The 20377-nt window shown below is 44.1% G+C and overlaps 1 protein-coding gene across 1 annotated transcript in view; it reads right to left on the bottom strand.

Annotated features, from left to right (window-relative positions):
- Positions 1-264: 264 nt before the first annotated feature.
- Positions 265-20377, bottom strand: part of NPAS2 (neuronal PAS domain protein 2) — a gene marked incomplete at both ends in the record, with an annotated part of 109010 nt that continues 88897 nt past the window's right edge. Inside the window, 9 exons of the mRNA XM_080363320.1 lie at positions 265-444; positions 1610-1796; positions 3408-3500; positions 4002-4156; positions 5356-5550; positions 11567-11713; positions 18927-19019; positions 19182-19288; positions 20028-20169. Of these exons, the coding sequence (XP_080219446.1) occupies positions 265-444; positions 1610-1796; positions 3408-3500; positions 4002-4156; positions 5356-5550; positions 11567-11713; positions 18927-19019; positions 19182-19288; positions 20028-20169 (1299 nt within the window). The remainder of the gene's footprint in view (positions 445-1609; positions 1797-3407; positions 3501-4001; positions 4157-5355; positions 5551-11566; positions 11714-18926; positions 19020-19181; positions 19289-20027; positions 20170-20377) is intronic.

Raw genomic sequence — 20377 nt, 5'->3', positions numbered from 1 at the left:
TTGACGATGGAGGCTGCACAGGATAGTGTTCCTTTTTGTTTTGCTCTGTCAGTACATACTGTGCTCACGAGACAGCGCAAACTGAATCCAGCATGCCGTAAATGCACTGTCTGTGGCAGTCTGCACTCTGTGCCGTACTTCTGTCATAGAGCTTTGAAAGAAACGCTTGTGCAAAAGCCAAAACAGTAAGTACAAAGTCATTCTCTTCTGCCCCATGTGCCCATTGATTAAAGCTAATCGTGCATTGATTGTGCTGGTGGGACTCTATTGCAGTGGCTGTGGTAAATTCGATGATTCTGATACGCTATTGCTTCTTCTTGATGTTAGTTGTTGCTGCTGCTGCTGCTGTGTCTGATGATACCCCATATTTCCTTGCTGTGGCGAGTAAGATGGCAGGAGCAAAGAATTGGGTTGCTCATTGTGCAAAGAACTTGGTGTTTGCACCTACAGACAAAATAAAATTCGTGGTGTTCGATTCTTTCACATGTTAAAGCTCTTCGTCCTCAATGTACAGAGTGCTTAAAAATACTACTAGTTTGCTGGCTTTTATTTCTGGGGCTGTTGGCATGGGGTAAGCTTACCTAATGCTAGAAGGAATGGACATAAATTGCAACAAAGAACATTACAATTAGGCATTGAGAAGGGTTTTGTAACAAGAATGCACTGCCTAGCATTTGCAGTTTATCCTGAAAAGCCTGTTTAGGAACAAGGTGGGCGAATGTGTCAGAAATAACAGAGATGGATGATAGAAATGAAACAGAAACAAACCAGGATCCTAGTGTACCTCATGCTGTCCCTTCCAGCCCTTCCTTTTTATGAGTTTGTGGTAGGGTGTGACCTTGCAGTGGTGAAGCTGACGTGAATTTTGCAGCTGCTTTTATTTGGAATGGTATCTGTTATAGTTTTTTCATTCATTCTCAGCTATGATAAGGATATCATTTCAATAACAAGAGTTTAATAATTTGAGGTTGATGATACTCTTTCAATGATTCCAGTGGATATGTGATCAGGTTTTTAGAGGCTGAGTTCAGCTACTTTTGAGTTAACACCAAGACACCTCATTTTCCCCCTTGCTCTTTAATATCTGTTGAATTAGGTCAAAAAATAAGCATCTTTACATCTTCAGATCACCTAGTTCTTCCAGGCAGTTTGCTCCAATTTATCTTCTTTGCCTTGTGGAGTTGAGGAAATATGTTAATTTACTGAAGAGATCCAGATATCTGATCCAGACCTCGTTTTATGTTGATGCTGGTAATTAAAAATCATCTTTTGACTTGTAAACTAAGGAAATTTTATACTGAACAAAGAGTACAGAATAAATCCTAGGGCAGCGATTTTCTTCATCTAGAAATACACATTAAATATATCCAGGATAATCTGATTATGTTTCTACGGTACAGAATTAATTTCCTTTGAAATATTCTGACTGTTCTTACTGCTCCCTTGCTATATGGGAAAGGTATGCAACACTGTATCAGTGTCTTGCACATTTCAGGATCTCTAAAGTGGCCAATTCTGCCATAATCTGGCTCCCTCTGAAACCTGGGGCCTCGTTTGCACATTACTCTGTGTGTACATTTTATATATTGTCCTCTTTGTCCTACCCTACCTGCAGGTAGCGTTGTTGCTGATGCTGTTGGTGCTGGAGTTGCATAGGTGGCAGAGAGGATGCCTGGGAAGGAGGCGTAGTGGCGAACCCTTGGTTTAACACTGCTTGTCCCATCAGTACGATCGGAGAGCCACTGCTGGAAGTCTGCACTTCCAAACTTTGAAACATTTGTTGTGTTTGAGAATACCTGTGGAAGAAAGAAGAAATCATGAACAAACTGTTGGAAGCAAACGTCTTCTCTTAGGATAGGGGTGGAAGTCTCTAGGCTTCATAAATAATTCCTAATGAAGATTTCTAGTGCACGGGACCTAATATGAGTGATGGCACCACTGGCAGCGCTGTTTCCCCTTTGTGCACGAGTTGGATTTGGAGGGCAGCGCACATCTGACCTCAAAACCAGACCACATTTTAGATTCATTAAAGATTCTGGTTTATGCATGTCTTCGGCTGCAGCATTCACATCCCAGGCTCAAAACAAATGGTCTTTGATTCTCTATTAATATGCTGAGCTCTGAAATGCAGCAGCAACAAATTAAATGCACCTCCCATTCTGCTGCCTGTGGTCCCCTGCGACTGCCTGTGGGGGTGGTAATCTCTTGCAGAAGGATGGCTAGGGGTGATTACTTCCTAAGCTGCTCATGTTCATATTGCCAAGTGTGGTCAGCAGTTCCCATCGCTGTGAGCCACATGGTAGGAACAGAAGAAACCTCCAAAAGTCCTCTGGAATGAGAGATGGGTCAGAAACAAAATACTCAGCTCCTCTTGCCAGTCTGCTTTTGCTTAGCAAAACTTAAATGTGTTGTTTTGTGGAAGGCTGTGGGCAAAACCACAATGGACATATTGCCAACCCAGCCTAATTCTGTTTATCCTGTAATGGGTGATGAGATCATAGTGTGGTGTGTGTTCGCTCAACAGCTGTTCAACATTAGAGGTTAGACAGAAACGCTACGGTTTGGGTACTTATTCTAGGATGTAAGTGCCTAAAAAAGGGTCCCATGAGTCAAGAAGTCTACATGAACTGGGAGATGTATTTTTGTGCATCAGGCCTCTTATTATTTAGGTGTTTAAAAGCTGATCTAAAACGATGTATATTTAAAGGTGAAAATTTTAAATCAAGATAATCTTAAAAAGCAACAGTGATGTTTAAAAAAAAAGTACCGAATACCTACATTCCTGAAACGACATACAGAATTACTTTTAAAGGAATTATGTGCAAACAGCTGCCCTGTTATTTTGGACATTGACAATTAAGTACAGTGACAAAAAACAGCTAAGAAAAAAAAAGGTATTTTGTGACTGATGTTTTCTGCTTCCCTCATCTGAGTTTTGAGGAGACAAACAACTGAGGTAGTTTGTTCAGCAGATTTTCTGAGACTGTTCAGATGCAAGGGCCTGTTGGTTCTTTCAGATCTGGTGTAGATCAGGTGTAGCTCCACTGGTGTTACACGAGCATCCCACTGCCCAAAGGGCAGGGGCTCTCTTGGCACCCATCATTTCAACTAGGCTAGTGCTGACTTTCTCACATCTGCCTTGGTGGGTTGGGAGTTCCAGCGCTGAAGCAAGAGTCATGTGAGGGACAAAAATTCCCTCAGCTTCTTAAAACACCACTGGCACGTTGTGTTTCTCTCTGTTGTCCTTTCTGGTGTGATGAGGGAGGGTGAGGCTGACCCTGACACTGGAAGGCAGGCTCAGCACAGTAACACGTTCCTGATATTTATAACTCCTTCGTCATCTTACTAAAGAAGGCTATTTCCCCTCCAAAGCAGCTTTGATGTTTTATCTTTGACAAGTCACATACTTAGCCTGGGATCCCGCCATGCTGAGGTCTGAAGGGTGTCTTGCATGACAGGGCGCAGGCATCATGGGCTGAATGGGCTGGCTGAGCAACAGTCTGGTGCGTGGAGAAAAGACAAAGTGACATTGCTGCGACAGAAGGACCAGACAAACCCCACATTTTGAAAACAGAAACAGGACGCTTTTATAGGTATGGCACAAGGCTGGGCGTTAGGAGAACTAACAGCAGCTCCAGCATCCTGTGCACTGTGAGGTGGAGATTTGGGGCAGCGCATGCCCTCTGTGGTAACAAGGTGGGCGCCTTGCAGGGAGGCTGGGCACTAGGATTTCAGGAGTGTGAAATTCCTTTTGCTCCTGCTGGTGGGAATGGCTTGCATTTGAGCTCTCTCAGTATCAGAGTGTAATTTTTTTGGTTCACATGTCTAGCTGGATGCCAAGCTCCTGGCCGTCCTCCACCCCGACATCCCGCCACCCCAGAGCTGGGAGGCCAGAGGAGGCGCTGCAGCCGTGACCGCGCACGCCGAATCCCAACCGAGTGCCAGCGGGGTCCTCATGTGCGGGGGCCGGGGCTGCAGGCGAGGCCGGGTCCGGGCCGTACCTGAGCTGCTGGTCGTGGCTGCAGCCGGGGGCGGGCGGGCCGGCAGGGGGAGCCGCGGTGCCGCCGGCGGGGGCCGTGGCGAAGGGCGGGGGCGCGGCGCGGGGGGAGCGGCCGCCGCCCGGCGTCAGCTCAGCGCTCCTCGGCGCCTTCGGGCCCTGCAAGACACAGAGAGGGGTGGGAGAGCGACACCCGGCGCACCCATGAGGGCTGCCAGGAGGAAGCCTAAAGGCGAGCACCGTGACAGCGCGACGGGGGCGCGGCGCCGTTAATAGCTGGCGGTGCGTTACCCCCCGGCGGCTGTCGGACTCAAGAAACGACAGCGTCGCTGTAACCTGCCGCGGCTTTCGTACCCGCTGCTGAGCCCCGCTTCGGTGTACTGGCCCGCAAAACCCGTGGGGCCAGAGCGTTGTGAAAGCAAAGCAGCCTCTGTTGTGCTATCGAGCCGCTGAGGAGAAAAACGACACTCCGTGAAGACACGAGCAAAGTTGGGTGTGAATAGCACTGCTGTGAAAGCCCCGTGCTGGGAATAAACCTTGTCAAATAATTCCCCCCCACTCCGTTTATAATACAGATGCACTTTTTGTTTTAATAGAGTCATTATAAGACAGGTGTGTAGGAGGTTAAAAGCTACAGCTGAGGGGTCTGAAGATCATGGTGTGGCTATATTTGCCACACATTCAGGTAGCAGAAATAGCAGCTAAGTTTTCTGTCAAGGGAGGTACAACAGGTGGGTGGAAGAGCAAACACTTGAAATGCCAAAAAACCTGCAATAAGAAAAAAAAGTCCCATGCTAAACCTACTCCTGGCTTTCATAAGTCTCAGTTACAACTCGCTGAGGCAGAACTTTATTTCCCTGTGCAGGAATCTCTTCCACTCACAACCTGGGGGTCTGATACAAATCTCCATGTGTCCCAGCTGTGCGCCCCCACAGCAGACAGGAGGCCTCACTGTGTCGGTGGCATATAGCTGCATTCAGATAGCGAGCAGGGGTAAAGCTTATTTTGAGAGGTCATGCTGCTGACACCACTACTGCTAGTTTCCAGTGTGGTTGGTCAAGTTTCCTTCAGGACCAGCTAAACAACAGTAAGTCATCCACATGTTTTACCTGCCCCTCCCTGCCCAGTTTTCAAGCGGAAACAGCTGTTCAAGTAACCGTCCTGGCTGAAGTCTTAAAAAAGGGATTTAAGGTAAAGTAAATGCTGTAGAGACACCCCTTACAGAGACTGCCCTTATATAGGAGAATGGGGAAGGAAAGGCAAAGCCACACTTACAGGACTGACATAATTTTACTTGCGTGTGTAATAACAGCGTATTCTTTCCATATAAATGCTTCTCTGTTCAAAGAAATGATTACCTGGCTGGATATCACGCTTGCTTCTCTCAGCGCTTGCTGGTTCGCTGTTTGCGAAGACACAGTTTGCCCTTGAAGTTGAGGACTGGGGACAAGCTGCTGCTGAGAAATGGCCCCTGACCTCTGCTGTAGCTGTTGTGGCTCTGGCTGCTGAGTATTGCTAAAGCTCAGAGAAACTGTTGGCTGCTGCAGGAACATCTGGAAAAGAAGGGGGAGAGTTTAATTTACATAGCCCAGCTGTCTTAGATAACGACAGTGACAGAATTAAACCAAAGATTTATTCTAAAATAAAGTTATCACGTTTCTGGATTCACTGTGCATTTACTATTAGTTGGAAATCACCTCCCTTTCCTATATTAACAATGCTGTTGTCTCTAGTTTCTTGATTTCTTGTTCTGCAACTGCACTCACTACTCACAAAATGTGTCCTGAAGGTACAAATCCTCTCTCCATGGGGCAGGCACAGCCTTCCTAAGTGCAATTCCCTGTACATTCACCGTGTTCTGGGGCATCCTGACCAGAGAGAACAGAGTAACTCCATGTCTTTTCAGTCCTTTATTTTTTTCCTTTCAACAAAATCAGTCTGCCTTTCAGACAGGGTTGCTTTTGAATTTATCTCTGGAAATTCAACACCTTACATAGAGTTGAGCTGTTGAATGTGTTTAATGAGGCCACAGTCAGGCCAGAGCTGTCCGTGTTGAATGGCTGTGTCCTTATCATTGACAAGATGTGTAAACAGACAGCCAGTGCCATTTATCTGATTTCCCATCAGGTAACTGTCACCCGGTGTTCTTCCTATCCGTGCCGTGCATTTGACTTGTGCAAAAGAGCTAGCGGCTCCTCTGTTAGTGTTTCTGTAAACGATACCCTCTCCATGCCTGCACTGCAAGATGAGGTTTTCTTCTTTAGAAGTTGCAGGGCTTAGGAATTTTTGCTTTTCTAGGGGCCGTTTCTTTTATTATAGCTGTATGGAGGAAAAAGGAAGGTTTTAAAGCAATGAATTATTAATGCTACAAGCTATCTTTGCAATATTTCAAACCTAGTCTCTCACCACCATGGACTGTATGGAGGTACGCACCCCAAGTAGTTGAAGGCATTTTTGGATCTGATTCTGATTCAACACCACTACTACCTGTGTGGAACTCCATTAGTTTAAGGGGAGCTACTTAGTGTTTAAATGAAATCAGAATCACAATTATTCTCTTCATTATTCATCTATCAGTCTCATGCCTAACAGTACATCTGAGGCACACCCAGTAATTAGTACACCTTTCGGCAGCTTATTGCTACATTAACAATTCCCTAAACTACCATGTCCCCTCTAATTTTCCTTGGAAAAAGACCCATACCTCTCTCCAAATGAGTGGCACAAGGCATTGCTTTTCTTTGCATAAGTATGGGTTGATCCATCATATTTGTACTTACTTATCTAGCTTTTAAAGCACATATTTTATTTAAATATGATAATTTTTTAATGAATTTGTGTGCCAAGATTTTACTCAGAAAAAAAGGTGCAAACAAAGCTTAACGTTAGTCAGCTGGGAGAGAGCGGCAATTAATGAAAATGTTAATGGACGTAAAGCAACGGCTTGTTTCAGGTGCTGTAGGCTAACCACATCTCAAAGATGTCTGATAGAAATAAATGGGTCAAGTAACAGAGTTGGGGCTGCTCGCAGCAGATCTGAAACTAGCTCTGAGTGTTTTCTTTTAAAAACACTGCTCACTGAGTTTGGAGACGTTACATATCAGAAAGACAGATGGTCTCGCAACTTCTGCCAAGTAAATAGGTCTTATTATGAATAAATCAAAGACAGAAATTATGAAAATTCATTTTCTTGTTTATTTTCTGTATATAGAAGCTAAGCTTTGGACAAGTTTAGTAAATTAACTCACTTGATTAGCTCTAGCAAGAAACTAGTCACCGTTGATACAAAATTTGATATAAAACACTTGATATAAAATTCAGAACAGGTAAAGTAAATGGTGTGTTTCAAAACTGTGATGGGGAACGTGAGCCCACTAGTACTGGCCAGATCACTGCAAATCCAGACCTTAAGGAGGATTATCTTAAGTGTTCTCCCTGGATGTGGTGCACAGGGCTGGAGAAATACCAGGTTCATCCAATGCAAAGTCAACATCTATCCATGCAAATGTCAGGCAGGGTATGAACTTGTGGTGAAAGACTTACTCTGTAGGGACATGTGTGTGTGTCTTACTTCCAGATGAAGCCCAAGGAGCTTTTCCTTAAAAGAAAGCAAAATAACCTACTTTGCAATTACCAGAGTGCGCCACTGGGTAGGAACGTGCACGGTTGATGGTTGACAGCTAGCTAGCACACTATAAATTTACAACCAAATCTGTCCCAGTAAACCAATTTCATTTGTTCATGTGTTCATACCCTGAGAGGGCTGAGTGTTTCATACCTAGGGATCCTCTGTTGCATTCTAATGGCAAAAGCAGCATCATTACCGTCTGAACATAAATGTCCTGGAAAAAACAAGCTCATGGCAGGAAGCGATGGTGCCATTTAACCCATGTCCCCATAGAACTGGGAGACTCAAGATGCCTCATCAAAACACGAGTTAACCTGAGAGAGGATCGAAGTGTGGAATTTCTGCCTGCTGGTTAAGCCTAAAAGCAAGAACATGCTTCATTTGTACACAACTTCATGGTGTTCTTTTTTATTATGCGCCTCTTTTGTGACAGTCCTGTCTGAATTCCCTGAAACACTGACAAAGAACAGCTTTAAATAACGACAGAAACCCCTAATAAAGATTGAAATCTTTCCTGGTCTGAGCACATCCAAGTAGATAAATTAGCAACCCCCTAAATTCACTGCTGCTAATGACGTGTCTCATGGCTTATTTTGTGGACTGCAAGGTCAGTGGAGCATTTTACAAATATTTTTTAATTGGCTGGCTTGTTAACATATGCAGAAAAGCAGCGAGGGAGAGGAGGGACCCTCTGACACTGCTGCCCCCTCATTCTGAGATAGAGGGTCCCTACAGCTAATGGATGAATCACATTGGTAAGACAACAGGAGGAAAACGGCTCTTTGACTCTACCCATCCTTTGGATAATCAGGGGATTGTAGCCTCTGGGCTCATCATTACAGACATCAAGATTCTTTATGTAAAATATGGAAAGATGAGAAGCACAGCACTGGGGAGCCGAGATTCACTGACTTCGAAGGGAGACTGGTTTGCAAATGATGGGTGGCTTTGGACGGCCTCATTTGTAGTTCTTGGAGGCTGGTGAGGCACAGCCCTTCTGCCTTCTTCCCCATCCGCAATTCATTAGCCAGACTGTTCAAATCTGGAGCAGACACAGCATCCTTCAGACTTCTGAGGTTACTCTTGCTGCTCCTGTCCTTCACACTTTCCTTTGTCAGGAAAAGCAGTCACAGGGATTTAATGGAGGTTTGAACACTTTTGTTCAGGGCCCACAACCCTCCTGCTAGTTTCATCTTTCATAGCACAAGGCTCTTGGAAATAGTTTCTAATGCAGGCTACCGTGCTCAACATCTGTCCGGTTGGGAAAGCATTTCTTGGTGGACTGCTGTACTGCACTTTTCAAGATCTCTGAAGGAAATGGAAATCGGGCTTAATTCTCTGTAGAGCTACTTGTACACTTCTGTCTGGAAGGGAGTGAACCAGTGGGGAAGATATGCTAATAAATCAGCTAACGAGGGAAAATCGGAGAACACTTCCCCCTTTTCAGACAGCCTACGGCACTCCCCCATGCTTACAGCTCTGATATGTGTAATATTAAAGGGACCAGAAATGTGCTTGATCGTAATGCTTGCCTATTTGCTACTATGCTTTGTAACTCTGATAATAGACACAGATCAATGTCTGCAGACAACCAGCTCTCTGAAAGATGAAATCTCTGTGGCAAAGCACGTGGTTGGATTTCTGATTTAACAGTTTACTTCTAGCTGCTTGCGAGTCACAGAAGTGCTACATGCGAAAGTGTTAGGCTTTCTTTCAAGTTGCCCCTAGCCAAATAAATCAAAGCCAGTTCCTGGTCTCATTCTATCCCTGCAACAGCACAGTAATTTCTTTGGGTTTTTTTTAACCCAGAGAAAGTGGAAGTAGGAAAACGACCTGGCCATGGACGAAAAGGACCAGGCCATGAGTTGACATGACTGCTTGCATCTCATCACCTTGTTTGATTGCTCTGAGGGGACTAAAGGCACTCAAACTACAGACGATGATCCTCCCCATCCAGCATTGCCCCTTTAGGCAGATAGGCAGCCCCTGCATCTCTGAGCTGCCCTCTATTCTCCCTGCCTCTCAGTTCTGCATCTGCAGTAAGCTAGGAGATGGTCAGTACTGGCACTAGAGAATTTGTACTGGTCTGAGAAGACTTGGTCTAACCCAGTACAGATTTCATGGTGGAGAGGACCACCCAAATGGCATAACTCAGAGCTACAAATTGGTATGAGGTGGGCAGTACAGAACTACCCACCATTTACCCAGTAGGCCTCTTCTTCTCTCTGCTTGAGCTCCCTATGAGCATATCTGAGAATCTGTCCCTTGGTCTTTGGGTTATTAAATGTACCACAGCACTTGTAGGGGGACAACTATGTAAAAATAAAATCTGTTTCCTGTATATAAGAATGTGCTCTGATCTTCTATTTTCACCTGAATTATGGAAAAAGAAAAAAAAGAAGGGATGAGAATATGTGACTATTGAAGACTTTGCTAGGAGAGAGTAATGGTTTTCACCCAATTAAAAGAGAGGAAGTGAGAATATCGTGTCTTTTGATATTCATAATAACAATAATAGCTTTCAGACATATGACATGATTCTGAACTGAAGGCCAGTTAATTGCAGAGAGATTTTTCCCTTCCCATTAATCAAAGTCAGTGCAGAACCAATAGAAGAAATGCACTGAAGTTAAACCTGGTCTACCTGGTTCTGTGTCACCAGGAACAGAGGGTCCTGGTTGTGGGACCCACCATTGCTGTGCTGTCTTACAGCAGTGCACATGCAGCAACTTAGGTGGGTGCAGTGTCCGATTTGGCTTCACTAATCCCTTAATTGCCTAAACATACAATCTCAATTTGTTTCAATACATGAAACTGCATTTCACAGATGCTGCTGATGGGTGAGAGTCTATTTCTGTGGAAGTCAGGAACAAAATTCCTGCTGTCTTCAGCAGGTCTCAGGTTTTCATCCTGTGCTTAAAATGTTCTTTGAGACATTATTTTCTGTGATAGAACTTGTTTTCTAAAAAAAATCTCGTTCGTGTAATACTCACAGTGGGTCCCTCATGCAACATTTCTAGCAAGGGTCATTTAACCCGAGATTTATAGTTAAATTATGAGCAACACAGCAGTAATCACCCCACATTCAGAAAACTTCCATAAAACTGGATGATTTGTCCATTTGCCATTAAGTACAACCTGCTACGTACTGAACTGCACTTGCTGTTATTTCTGAGCTTTGGTGGACATAAGGGGTAGTACAAAGCAGATACTGTTCTTGGTGAACTAAAAGCAGATACTGTATTTAGTGAATTCTAGCTCTGTGTAGGAGGTATCAAAGGCAGAAGAAGAGCAGGCTCAGTCAGCTTCGCCCTAAAGGCTTAAGCTGATCCAGTGAAGAACAAATTCAGACACTTCCCAGGTGTGAACAAATGAACATCAGCAGAGGTTTGGGGTTTTTTTAATGTGACAAGGAAATTAATCTCTTGTGCTCTGTATCTGGGCTGGGGTAGGGTCAGGAAAACAGGGAGCAATGAAGGAGATGAGCACTGCCTGAAGGAGGGCTGTTGGCTAAGGAAGAGCTGGACAGACAAGATGCTGAGTGTGAGTGATGCCAACATGAAGCAAGCAGTGACTGGATGGAAGCTAATGAACTGGAGAGACAGAATCATTCGCAAGTCTGAACTTGAACATTTTCCTACTACAGCTGCTCCCTCTGAAGACTCAGTAGATAAAGTATTAAAATGCTACTGTAAATGACCCAAATTCTTCTCCTCCTCCTAAGGCTGAGATATTTCTGCCTTCTCTTCTTCCAGAGAGTTCTTAAATCTTTCTGGTCATAGCTACTCAAGGGGCTTTCAGAGGGCAACATCCTCATTCTGATGAGCTGGTTTGCACATGTCCAGATTTCCTGGACTCTGGAGCTAATTTTAAGTTGCCAGCTCTATCAATGGCCACATGAGAGAGGATGCTTTGCTCTGCCCCTCCAAGCAGTAACACACCTGTATGCTGGAGTCCTGGACAAGGCAGAGCTGCTCCTGTATCTTCTGGAGCTCCTCCTGCTGCCACCGAATGTTGGCCTGCAGGATCCGGGTCCGCTGCTCTAGCTGGTCCTTGATGGTCTGGAACATGCTGAACTGTGCTGAGAACTGAAAAAAAGAGGGAAGAAATCAGTCATTATAATGTAAACAGGCCTCAGTAGAACATTGTTCTGTAAGAAATTATTGGTTTCTTAACTGTAAAGCACAGCCAAAGGAATAAAAGATGTATTTGTAATATACTAATGCCTGGGCAGAGATAAATCTTGTTCATGTTCAGTTTTATGCACATATATTAAATTGCCTCAGTTAGAGTGATCTGCTTACAACTGACCCTGTTCTGTTAGTGAATTATCAGAAGGACTGTTTTTGAGAGTGTGCCACTTTAAAATATCAAGAGCATCCTAACTGGATGGCAATTGAGTACATTATTTTTATTAGCCTGTAGTTTGGAGCCCTCAGTGTGGCATAACCATATACTCTGGACATGTTTTACTAATGCTTTCCTTTTACTGCACAGATACAGCAGCGTGCAATGGTTTATTCTGCTGATGAATTACTATATCATCACACAACAGCTGGCCACAATAAACATTTACTGGATTTCCACAGCTGAGTAGTAGTGAAGCTACAAGAAATACTCATTAATTTATGTTTATACGTGACGTAAGAAGGGCTATTTTAAATAATAATATAAAATGGAGATCACTAATGAGGGTCAGGAAGAAAGTGCAGCCTCCAGTAGCAGCAATACCTGGCACAAAGTGGAATCATTCAGTAAGTGCGGAGGGGACCAACAAGGCAATAAATTCTTAGTCTTATTTAATGTTTTTGGTTATGATTCAAAGTCCATCAAAGTTAACTATTACTTTAATAGGCTTTGGAATAGTTGCTTTGCATGAGCTCATATTCCAAAAGTAAAAAACAGTCTTTGGAAAACAAAACAAATCAAAACTTCAAAAAATCGGTACGCTTTTCTGTAATTGAGGCATCCAAAACATCTCTGAAAACATGCGGTGCTGTGAGTGTCCAGGCAAATGAAAAATAATAATTTTGCTGTGACTTGAAAGTGATACCCTGTTCCTGTGGCTTCTCCAGGGGCTCTGTGCCAGTGGGTGAACTGAAACACGCTGATGGAGCTCTCCGGCTCCACAGAGGTGCCCTTGCTTACACCGTTTCTGGCTTTTTAATAGGAAAACAAAAATGATAACAAGAAGGGAATTAAGGAGAGCCCTGGTGCTACAAATACTGTACAATTACATGAAATTTGTGGCTACTTAGAGAAATCTAAATGTGACAGGTCTGATTTGTATCAGCTAACTGCTTTGCCTTAAGCTAGCTAAATACGTGAAATATCTTCACATTCCCTCCAGCAAAGCTGAAATCTCCAAGTAAATGGCCTTTAGGTGAGAAAGGACAAGAACTTCAGAGGGTTTATTTCTGTTTATCAGGTGGTGGGTGGCTTTTCCGTGCAATGTGGGAGGACAAAGGTGGAGGGGAGTTCCATGGCCAGCCCTGTTTTTGGGAACGGAGGGCTGCTAAGGTGGCACATACCATTGCTGGCAGAGGTCCCCCAAGCTCGCTTTGATGTGAGTGCTTGCAGCTTGCACCCTCTGCCCAAGGAGATGATGTGAGCACTTGCCCTCCAGTGCTTTTGCCTTCAGACAGCAGCACTGTCATCTGCAACCCCGTTCCCTCCACAGACCAGAAAAATGGTGTCAAAGCTCCCAAAGGGGAGTTTGTGTTACTTCTAATCGGTGTTAGAGGAGAGTAGTCAGGGAGGAGTCTCTCTCTTTTTCTATTCCATGTATAAAGTATTAACCTGAGGAATGGATGCATGGAAATCTCTGATGTTTGGGAATAAGGACAAGTGACTCACAGGGTGTCTCGTGCTGCTTGTTGTAGCCCAGCTCCATGTTTCTGAAGATCTCAGGTACCCTTATTTTAGGAGGGTTGCTTGCATTTTATGGCTTGCTTAGGTGAGATGCAGCTAAGTTCTGCTTTAACCTGGGTCTGTACAGGATTTTTAAAAAAGCCGATTCTTGCAACCTAATTCTCTCTATGTGAGCTCTGTTAGTAAGGACTACTCTTAAGTCTTTCAAAGTGTCCTTATCACGAAGGAATTAAAAACACTTTTAGCCAAAAGCTGTCTGGCTTGCTGCTAGCAGTCTTTCACTCACATGTGAACTCCTTGAAGACACTTTGGGAAAGGAACCCAATTTTCTTCAATTAATACATGTAAGGAATTTTATAACAGATAATTTTACAATCATTTTATACTTCCATAAGACACAAAGTCCATTTATAGGCCTTAGTTTTGAATCTGAATTTGCTTTGTGAAGTTGCACACAAAAATGTTGTTGTTTTTAAATTATTATTCCTTATTTTTTTTCTGCACCTTCTTATATTTAGAATATTAATCCAATATTGTCTTTTTCTTCTTTCATGTGCTTTTTTATTAATACACTTAACAACAATGATGAGCTGGTCTACTAGAGTGAGAGCTATTGCAGAAGATGACAAGGAACTTTATCTTCCGCTTTTTTCCCTTTCCCAGTCTAACCCTTAAATTTGTTGATAATTCTAGTCGTGACCCCTGTGATTACAAAGCTTCTATTGTTTTTGTACAATGAGACACTAACAGCAATTGACCTGCACCAGAGAGTATTTATTTCAAGATCATTAACCCCTCTACTAATTAAGGAAGAAAGCTGTAATTGTATAACAAATTAAAAGAACTTAACTCTTTTCTTTCCACAGAAAGCACTGCAGAACTTTAACTCTTCCATTGGCATCAGATGAAGTTGCTCTTCATCTCACTTATTTACAAATTTCTATAGGATCATTCTGTGATTCTGTGTGATTCTGTGATCACAGAATCACAGAATGTTAGGGACTGGAAGGGACCTTGAAAGATCATCTAGTCCAATTCCCCTGCCGGAGCAGGAACACCCAGATGAGGTTACACAGAAATGTGTCCAGGTGGGTTTTGAATGTCTCCAGAGTAGGAGACTCCACAACCCCCCTGGGCAGCCTGTTCCAGTGCTCTGGCACCCTCACTGAGAAGAAGTTTATTTTCAAATTTAAGTGGAACCTCTTTTGTTCCAGTTTGAACCCATTACCCCTTGTCCTACCATTGGTTGTCACCAAGAATAGCCTGGCTCCATCCTCATGACACTCACCCTTTACATATTTGTAAACATTAATAAGGTCACCCCTCAATCTCCTCTTCTCCAAACTAAAGAGACCCAGCTCCCTCAGCCTTTCCTCATAAGGGAGATGCTCCACTCCCTTAATCATCTTCGTTGCCCTGCGCTGGACCCTCTCCAGCAGTTCCCTGTCCTTCTTGAACTGAGGGGCCCAAAACTGGACACAATATTCCAGATGCGGTCTCACCAGGGCAGAGCAGAGGGGAAGGAGAACCTCTCTTGACCTACTAACCACCCCCCTTGTGATACACCCCAGGATGCCATTGGCCTTCCTGGCCACAAGGGCACAGTGCTGGCTTATGGTCATCCTGCTGTCCACCAGGACCCCCAGGTCCCTTTCCCCATACTGGTCTCTAATAGGTCATTCCCTCATTTATAATGGAAGCTGGGGTTGTTCCTACCCAGATGCAGGACTCTACACTTGCCCTTGTTATATTTCATTAAATGTTTCCCCACCCAGCTCTCCAGCCTGTCCAGGTCCCGCTGGATGGCAGCACAGCCTTCTGGCATGTCAGCCACTCCTCCCAGCTTGGTGTCATCAGCAAACTTGCTGACAATGCACTCTGTTCCCTCATCCAAGTCGCTGATGAATATATTGAATACTACCGGCCCCAGTACTGACCCTCGAGGCACTCCACTAGATACAGGCCTCCAACTACACTCTGTCCCATTGACCACAACTCTCTGGCTTCTTTCCTTCATCCAGTTCACAGTCCACCTCACTACCCGATCATCCAGACCACACTCCCTCAGTTTAGCTGTTAGGATGCTGTGGGAGACTGTGTCAAATGTCTTACTGAAGTCAAGATAGATCACATCCACTGCCCTGCTATCATCTATCCACCTCGTTATGTCCTCATAAAAGTCAATGAGGTTGGTCAAGCACGACTTCCCCTTGGTGAAGCCATGTTGACTGCCCCTAATGACCCTCTTATCCTTGTTATGCCTTGAGATGGTAGTGCATCTCAAGGCATATCAAGGAAAAGTGCATGTCATGCTTAGAACAAGCTTTCTAGATACAGTCAAACATGGAAGACTAAACCTGTGAAATATCTGTAATTGCAGAGGATAACCAATTGAATCACGGTTTGTTAACGCAGATCAAAAAACCCACAGCAAAAATTTTAAGTCTAGTTTCTCAAAATAAAAATGGAATTGTGTTGGCAGGTGTCAGGGTAGGGATGGGAACAATCCACTGGGCTCAGTGCACCAGCGCTGATGGTCCAGACGGGCTGTACAGCCCAGGGAGAGGGACCAGCACTTCTGGGCTGTGCCTCCCCTCACCAGCACAGACACCTGAAACAGGCCAGCTGGACCATGCCCCAGGATGAGCATTTCTCTCCATTGGGTGCCACCCCAGGGTGCCCAGGGTCAATGCCTCTCTCTAGGTGCTGGGTGGGGGAGCTGCAGCCAGGGGAGGGGACCTATGGCCCCTGTGTCTATCAGGATGGTCCCCATTTGCAGATGGATGAACAAGATGTGATGAACAAGAAGATGGACACCTCAATGACATTCTCTTCCCACTGTTTTCATGACAATAGGTAGCTGGGTAAAGAGAAGAGACCCTATTTATTTTTTAGCTTGGTTTCCTTTGAACCTTTCATTTCTGCCTACTTTCCACTTTTCCATCCTTCTGGCCAATGCTAGAGACATGGAGCAGAGTTGCAGGAGTCTCAAAAACACCAGGTTGCTGTAATTTCCTGAAAACTATAGCTGAGCAAAGGAGAGAGGGATCCACTCGTCCCACCTGCAGGAAAGGCTGGGTCCGTGCTCCAGCCCTGCAAGGAGCAGTCCCTGGGAAACCAGGTTTCATTAGTTTTGCAGCTCACTGAACAACTTGTTCCTTCTTTCTGTCTTCTGAATAACACCTGCGTAATCCCAAATGGATTATTAGTGCTAATTATTATTCAGTCATCAACATCCACTGTGTTGCAGGGGATTTTAATTTATTACAATAAGGAAGGCAAACAAACAAATATTCTAAATGGGAGCACTTGGTTCAAAGTAAACCATTTACATTCTGGTGACATCTACTACAGTGCTGTCTGTTCATTTAGACAAGCAAGGCAGAAGCTAAAACTGCATTTTGGTGGAGACAAAACCACCACAGCCTTTGCTCAAAATGAAACTAATCCAAGTTCAAGCAGATGGTGCCTGAGGCAGGAGCGAGCTGCAAGCTGCAGATGCAGTTGTGGCCACTTAAAATGTCCTTCCCTGCCACTGCCACCCCATGGGCAAATGCTAGCCACAAGGATGCCCATCAGAGTGCTGGGGCCCTGGGTGGCCAGGCTGAGCATGCTGCCTTTGGGGTCATGCCATCGGTCACCTTCAGCTGAGGGTGAGCAGCAGGAAGGCAGCGGTGAGCAGCCTGTGCAGCTCCTCCTCCTGCGCTGGCAGCGAGAAGCCCGGCCAGGCTATTTCTAAAAGCAATGAGCTGGTGTTCTGCTACCAAACTGCTGCAAAATGGTCAACTAGAAACCTGAAGAGATGTTTGTGGTGGGAAGCACACGTACCTGGGTTTCATCACTCAATTGCTTAGCACTACGTGCACCTTGTCTTTTAAATAATGTATTGTCTTGCTGTAGGCTGACATGTTTATTTTAAGGTGGGAGATAAGCAACTGAAGGAAGCAATTAATAGTTTATGAAAATCACTCAAGACTGGGGAGAATTGCTGCCTTTCCCAGGAGTATATTTATGGTGTGTGAACCTCAACAACCTGAGCTGCAGCATCCTGATGCTATTTTCCTACTCCACATCAAGGGAAGCTCCCTCTTGAGCTTCACCAAGAGCATTGCTGTGACTTTGCTGCCAGTTGAGAAGAGGGCTGCCTGTGTAGACAGACTTGAGTCAGCCCTCTTCCTTTCACCAAGATTTAGTCAGCCCAAAGGAGCTGAGCCAGTGGCCATGCAACTGGACAGCACTCCAATTTGGCGGAGAAGAAATGGAGATGGCGTGCCAGTAAGAGGGAACAGTAAGTACTGGGAACAGGCAAGGCACTAAGGCTCTTGATTAATGACTGGAAAGCATCTCTTCACAAACAGCTTTGATGGAGAAGAAAGTGAGGTAGAAAAAAGTCAAACAAAACACACGCAGGTTTATAATAAATAAACTAATTGATGTTTGGAAGCACATTAATGAATAACAGAGAGAAATATCTGCAAAAGAAAATGAATGCTCAGAGCAGATAATTGATATGCTGTTTCTTCACTCCACGGTGGTGTGGAGTCGTGAAAAGAATATTAAACATAGAAGATAAATGAGAATTTGTTATTTAAAGCAGGGTTGCTCAGGACTTCCTATGTTTTATATGCTACAGGCAGAAATTCCAGGATCTTGTGAGGGACTACAGGGTACCAGTAGAAGCAGCAGCCTAGGTTCAAGACTACTCTGGACCTTGTAGGACATCCTAAATTTGAGTATGATGGGATGTATCATCACAGCATGATCACAGGTGAGAAACTATGTAATGGGAACATTGTACTCAAATTTGCTTCTTCAAAATCCACTGCAAATGAAACACTGAGGTGTTTTTTTGGGGCCATCACGCACTTTTGAGATATGGGTTAATAGATTTCATTGGAGTAATTTGTCTCCAGATGCATCCTCACCATTAATGGCACTTGAAATGGGTTTTATTGAACTTGCATGTCCTTTACTGCTGGTTAGTTCTGCATCAGCACAGCCAAATGGGTGTTTTTAGGAGGACTGGGTATCTTTGTTAGTTTTTGGTTTTAATTCTCATTGTGATCTTGATTGTGATGGGACTTAATTCTGTAGAAGCAAAGTTGAAAACTCCTTTTTCCATCTGTTTTTTGTCCTCCTGTGAAATAGATACGTGTATATACCTCAGCCTACCTGTATCTGGGATTCTGCTCTAAATGCCTGTATGCAGTTACACTTTTAAACACTCAAGTGGACAATTCAGATTACTTACAGATTACAATATTTTAAGCCTTTGAGAACTGAGATTTGGAGATATTAGCTACTAAGAAGATGATAACCTAGAAGACTCAAAAGATCTGTACTCTATTGATTAATTTATTTACCAGATGAAAGGAGAAAATATCAGGAGATAGGCAAGTGATATATTCCATTTCCATATCCCCAACTAACCTGTGCCAGAGGTGCAGGCTGAGTTTGCAGAGCTGCTTGAGGCAGCAGCTGCTGTGCGAGAAGCTCACATGGAGGCTGAGAAGGCGAAGAAACCTAGGTTTGAAACAAAACAGAACTTTATTTGTAAGTTGGGCTCCTTTAAATTTTAGGTTTCTTCCAATGCCGTGGATTTAGTGTCATTTCTATTTGCTAAGCTGCGTATGTGGCACATACTTTATACTGTCTGCCTATTTTGATGACTCTTTGTGAAGTTACCTGAAGAGGAGTAGGCTGACTGAGTCTATGCACGGATAAATCCTGCTGTGTGCTCGGTATTCTTGGCAAGGGAGTGTTTGACTCTGCAATCAGCTTCGTTGGTGTAGCTGCAAGAGAAGTACTGGTGAGTTCTCACGCACTGGAAATCATCCCTGTTTGAAGTAGAAATTACGAGACCTGGCTAGAAATGATTAGAGCCTGGCTAAATTCCAGCAAGAGTCAAGGCTGTTCTTGTTGACTTCAGTGGCAGTAAAATCAAACTGATAAGGCAGGGCCTGGGCAAACATAAAAGTAAATGAGACAGATTATGATTCTGTGCTCCAATGAGTGGAGCAAAAGGACCCAAGAGCTATTCTAAAACAGCTGGAACTCCCCTCATATGGGCCAAATAACTATAAGTTTAGGTTAGTTCATTGGCTTTCTTTCCAGATCAGAGAGCAGAAGGAGTGTATAAGGTGTGCCCAAGTCTTGGCTAGAGCATCCTGAATCTCAGCCAGAAGAGAATCACCCATAGGCTGTTATTACTCATGTAAGTCTAGAGGGGCCTCGTATTGCTTATACTGATGCTCTCGAATCTGAAGAGAGTGGTCCCCATTTTCGTAACAGATCAAAACAGCAGGTTTCATGGCTAGTCCTGCTGCCCATTTTTCCATTGTACAGTGGGTTGCACTAGAACCTTTCCTCTTGTACATTACCATTTCAGATTATGCACTTCATTGTCAGCGACAAACACATATAAACAATACCTCATAAATAGGTATTAAATTAGCAGCTGTGGTATACAGACATGCATTCTGCGACTTGGCTAAATTAAAAAGAATGTAGTGATCCAGAAATGCCACTCACATGCTGGGTCTGACTTGGGTGTATGGGAAGATTTTGGTGAGCTCCTGGATGATACTGAGGGTGTCCGACTAGCGCTGAGGACTGAGGCACCAATATCAAGTGCATTAAAGTGCTGTTCAGGATCCAAGCTGGCGCCACTTTCCTAAAACAAATGAAAAAACAACAATAGCTGTTGTATCATCAGAGTGAAAACATTTTGAAATGCATCTAGTAATGGTTGTGCACCCAATTCTTTGGCTGCCCTTAAAATGACCTGAGCAGAACTAATCCCAGGTAGGCCAGCAGAAGACCGGGGCACAGGTGTCAATGTCCCATCCAAAGAGCAGCTAACTAATCCATTTTACAAAGAG

The sequence above is a fragment of the Nesoenas mayeri genome, assembly GCF_963082525.1.
Source record: "Nesoenas mayeri genome assembly, chromosome: 1".
NCBI classification, from domain to species: domain Eukaryota; kingdom Metazoa; phylum Chordata; class Aves; order Columbiformes; family Columbidae; genus Nesoenas; species Nesoenas mayeri.
Note: the sequence above shows the minus strand (reverse complement) of the source record. Positions and strands in the feature narration are given on the sequence as shown.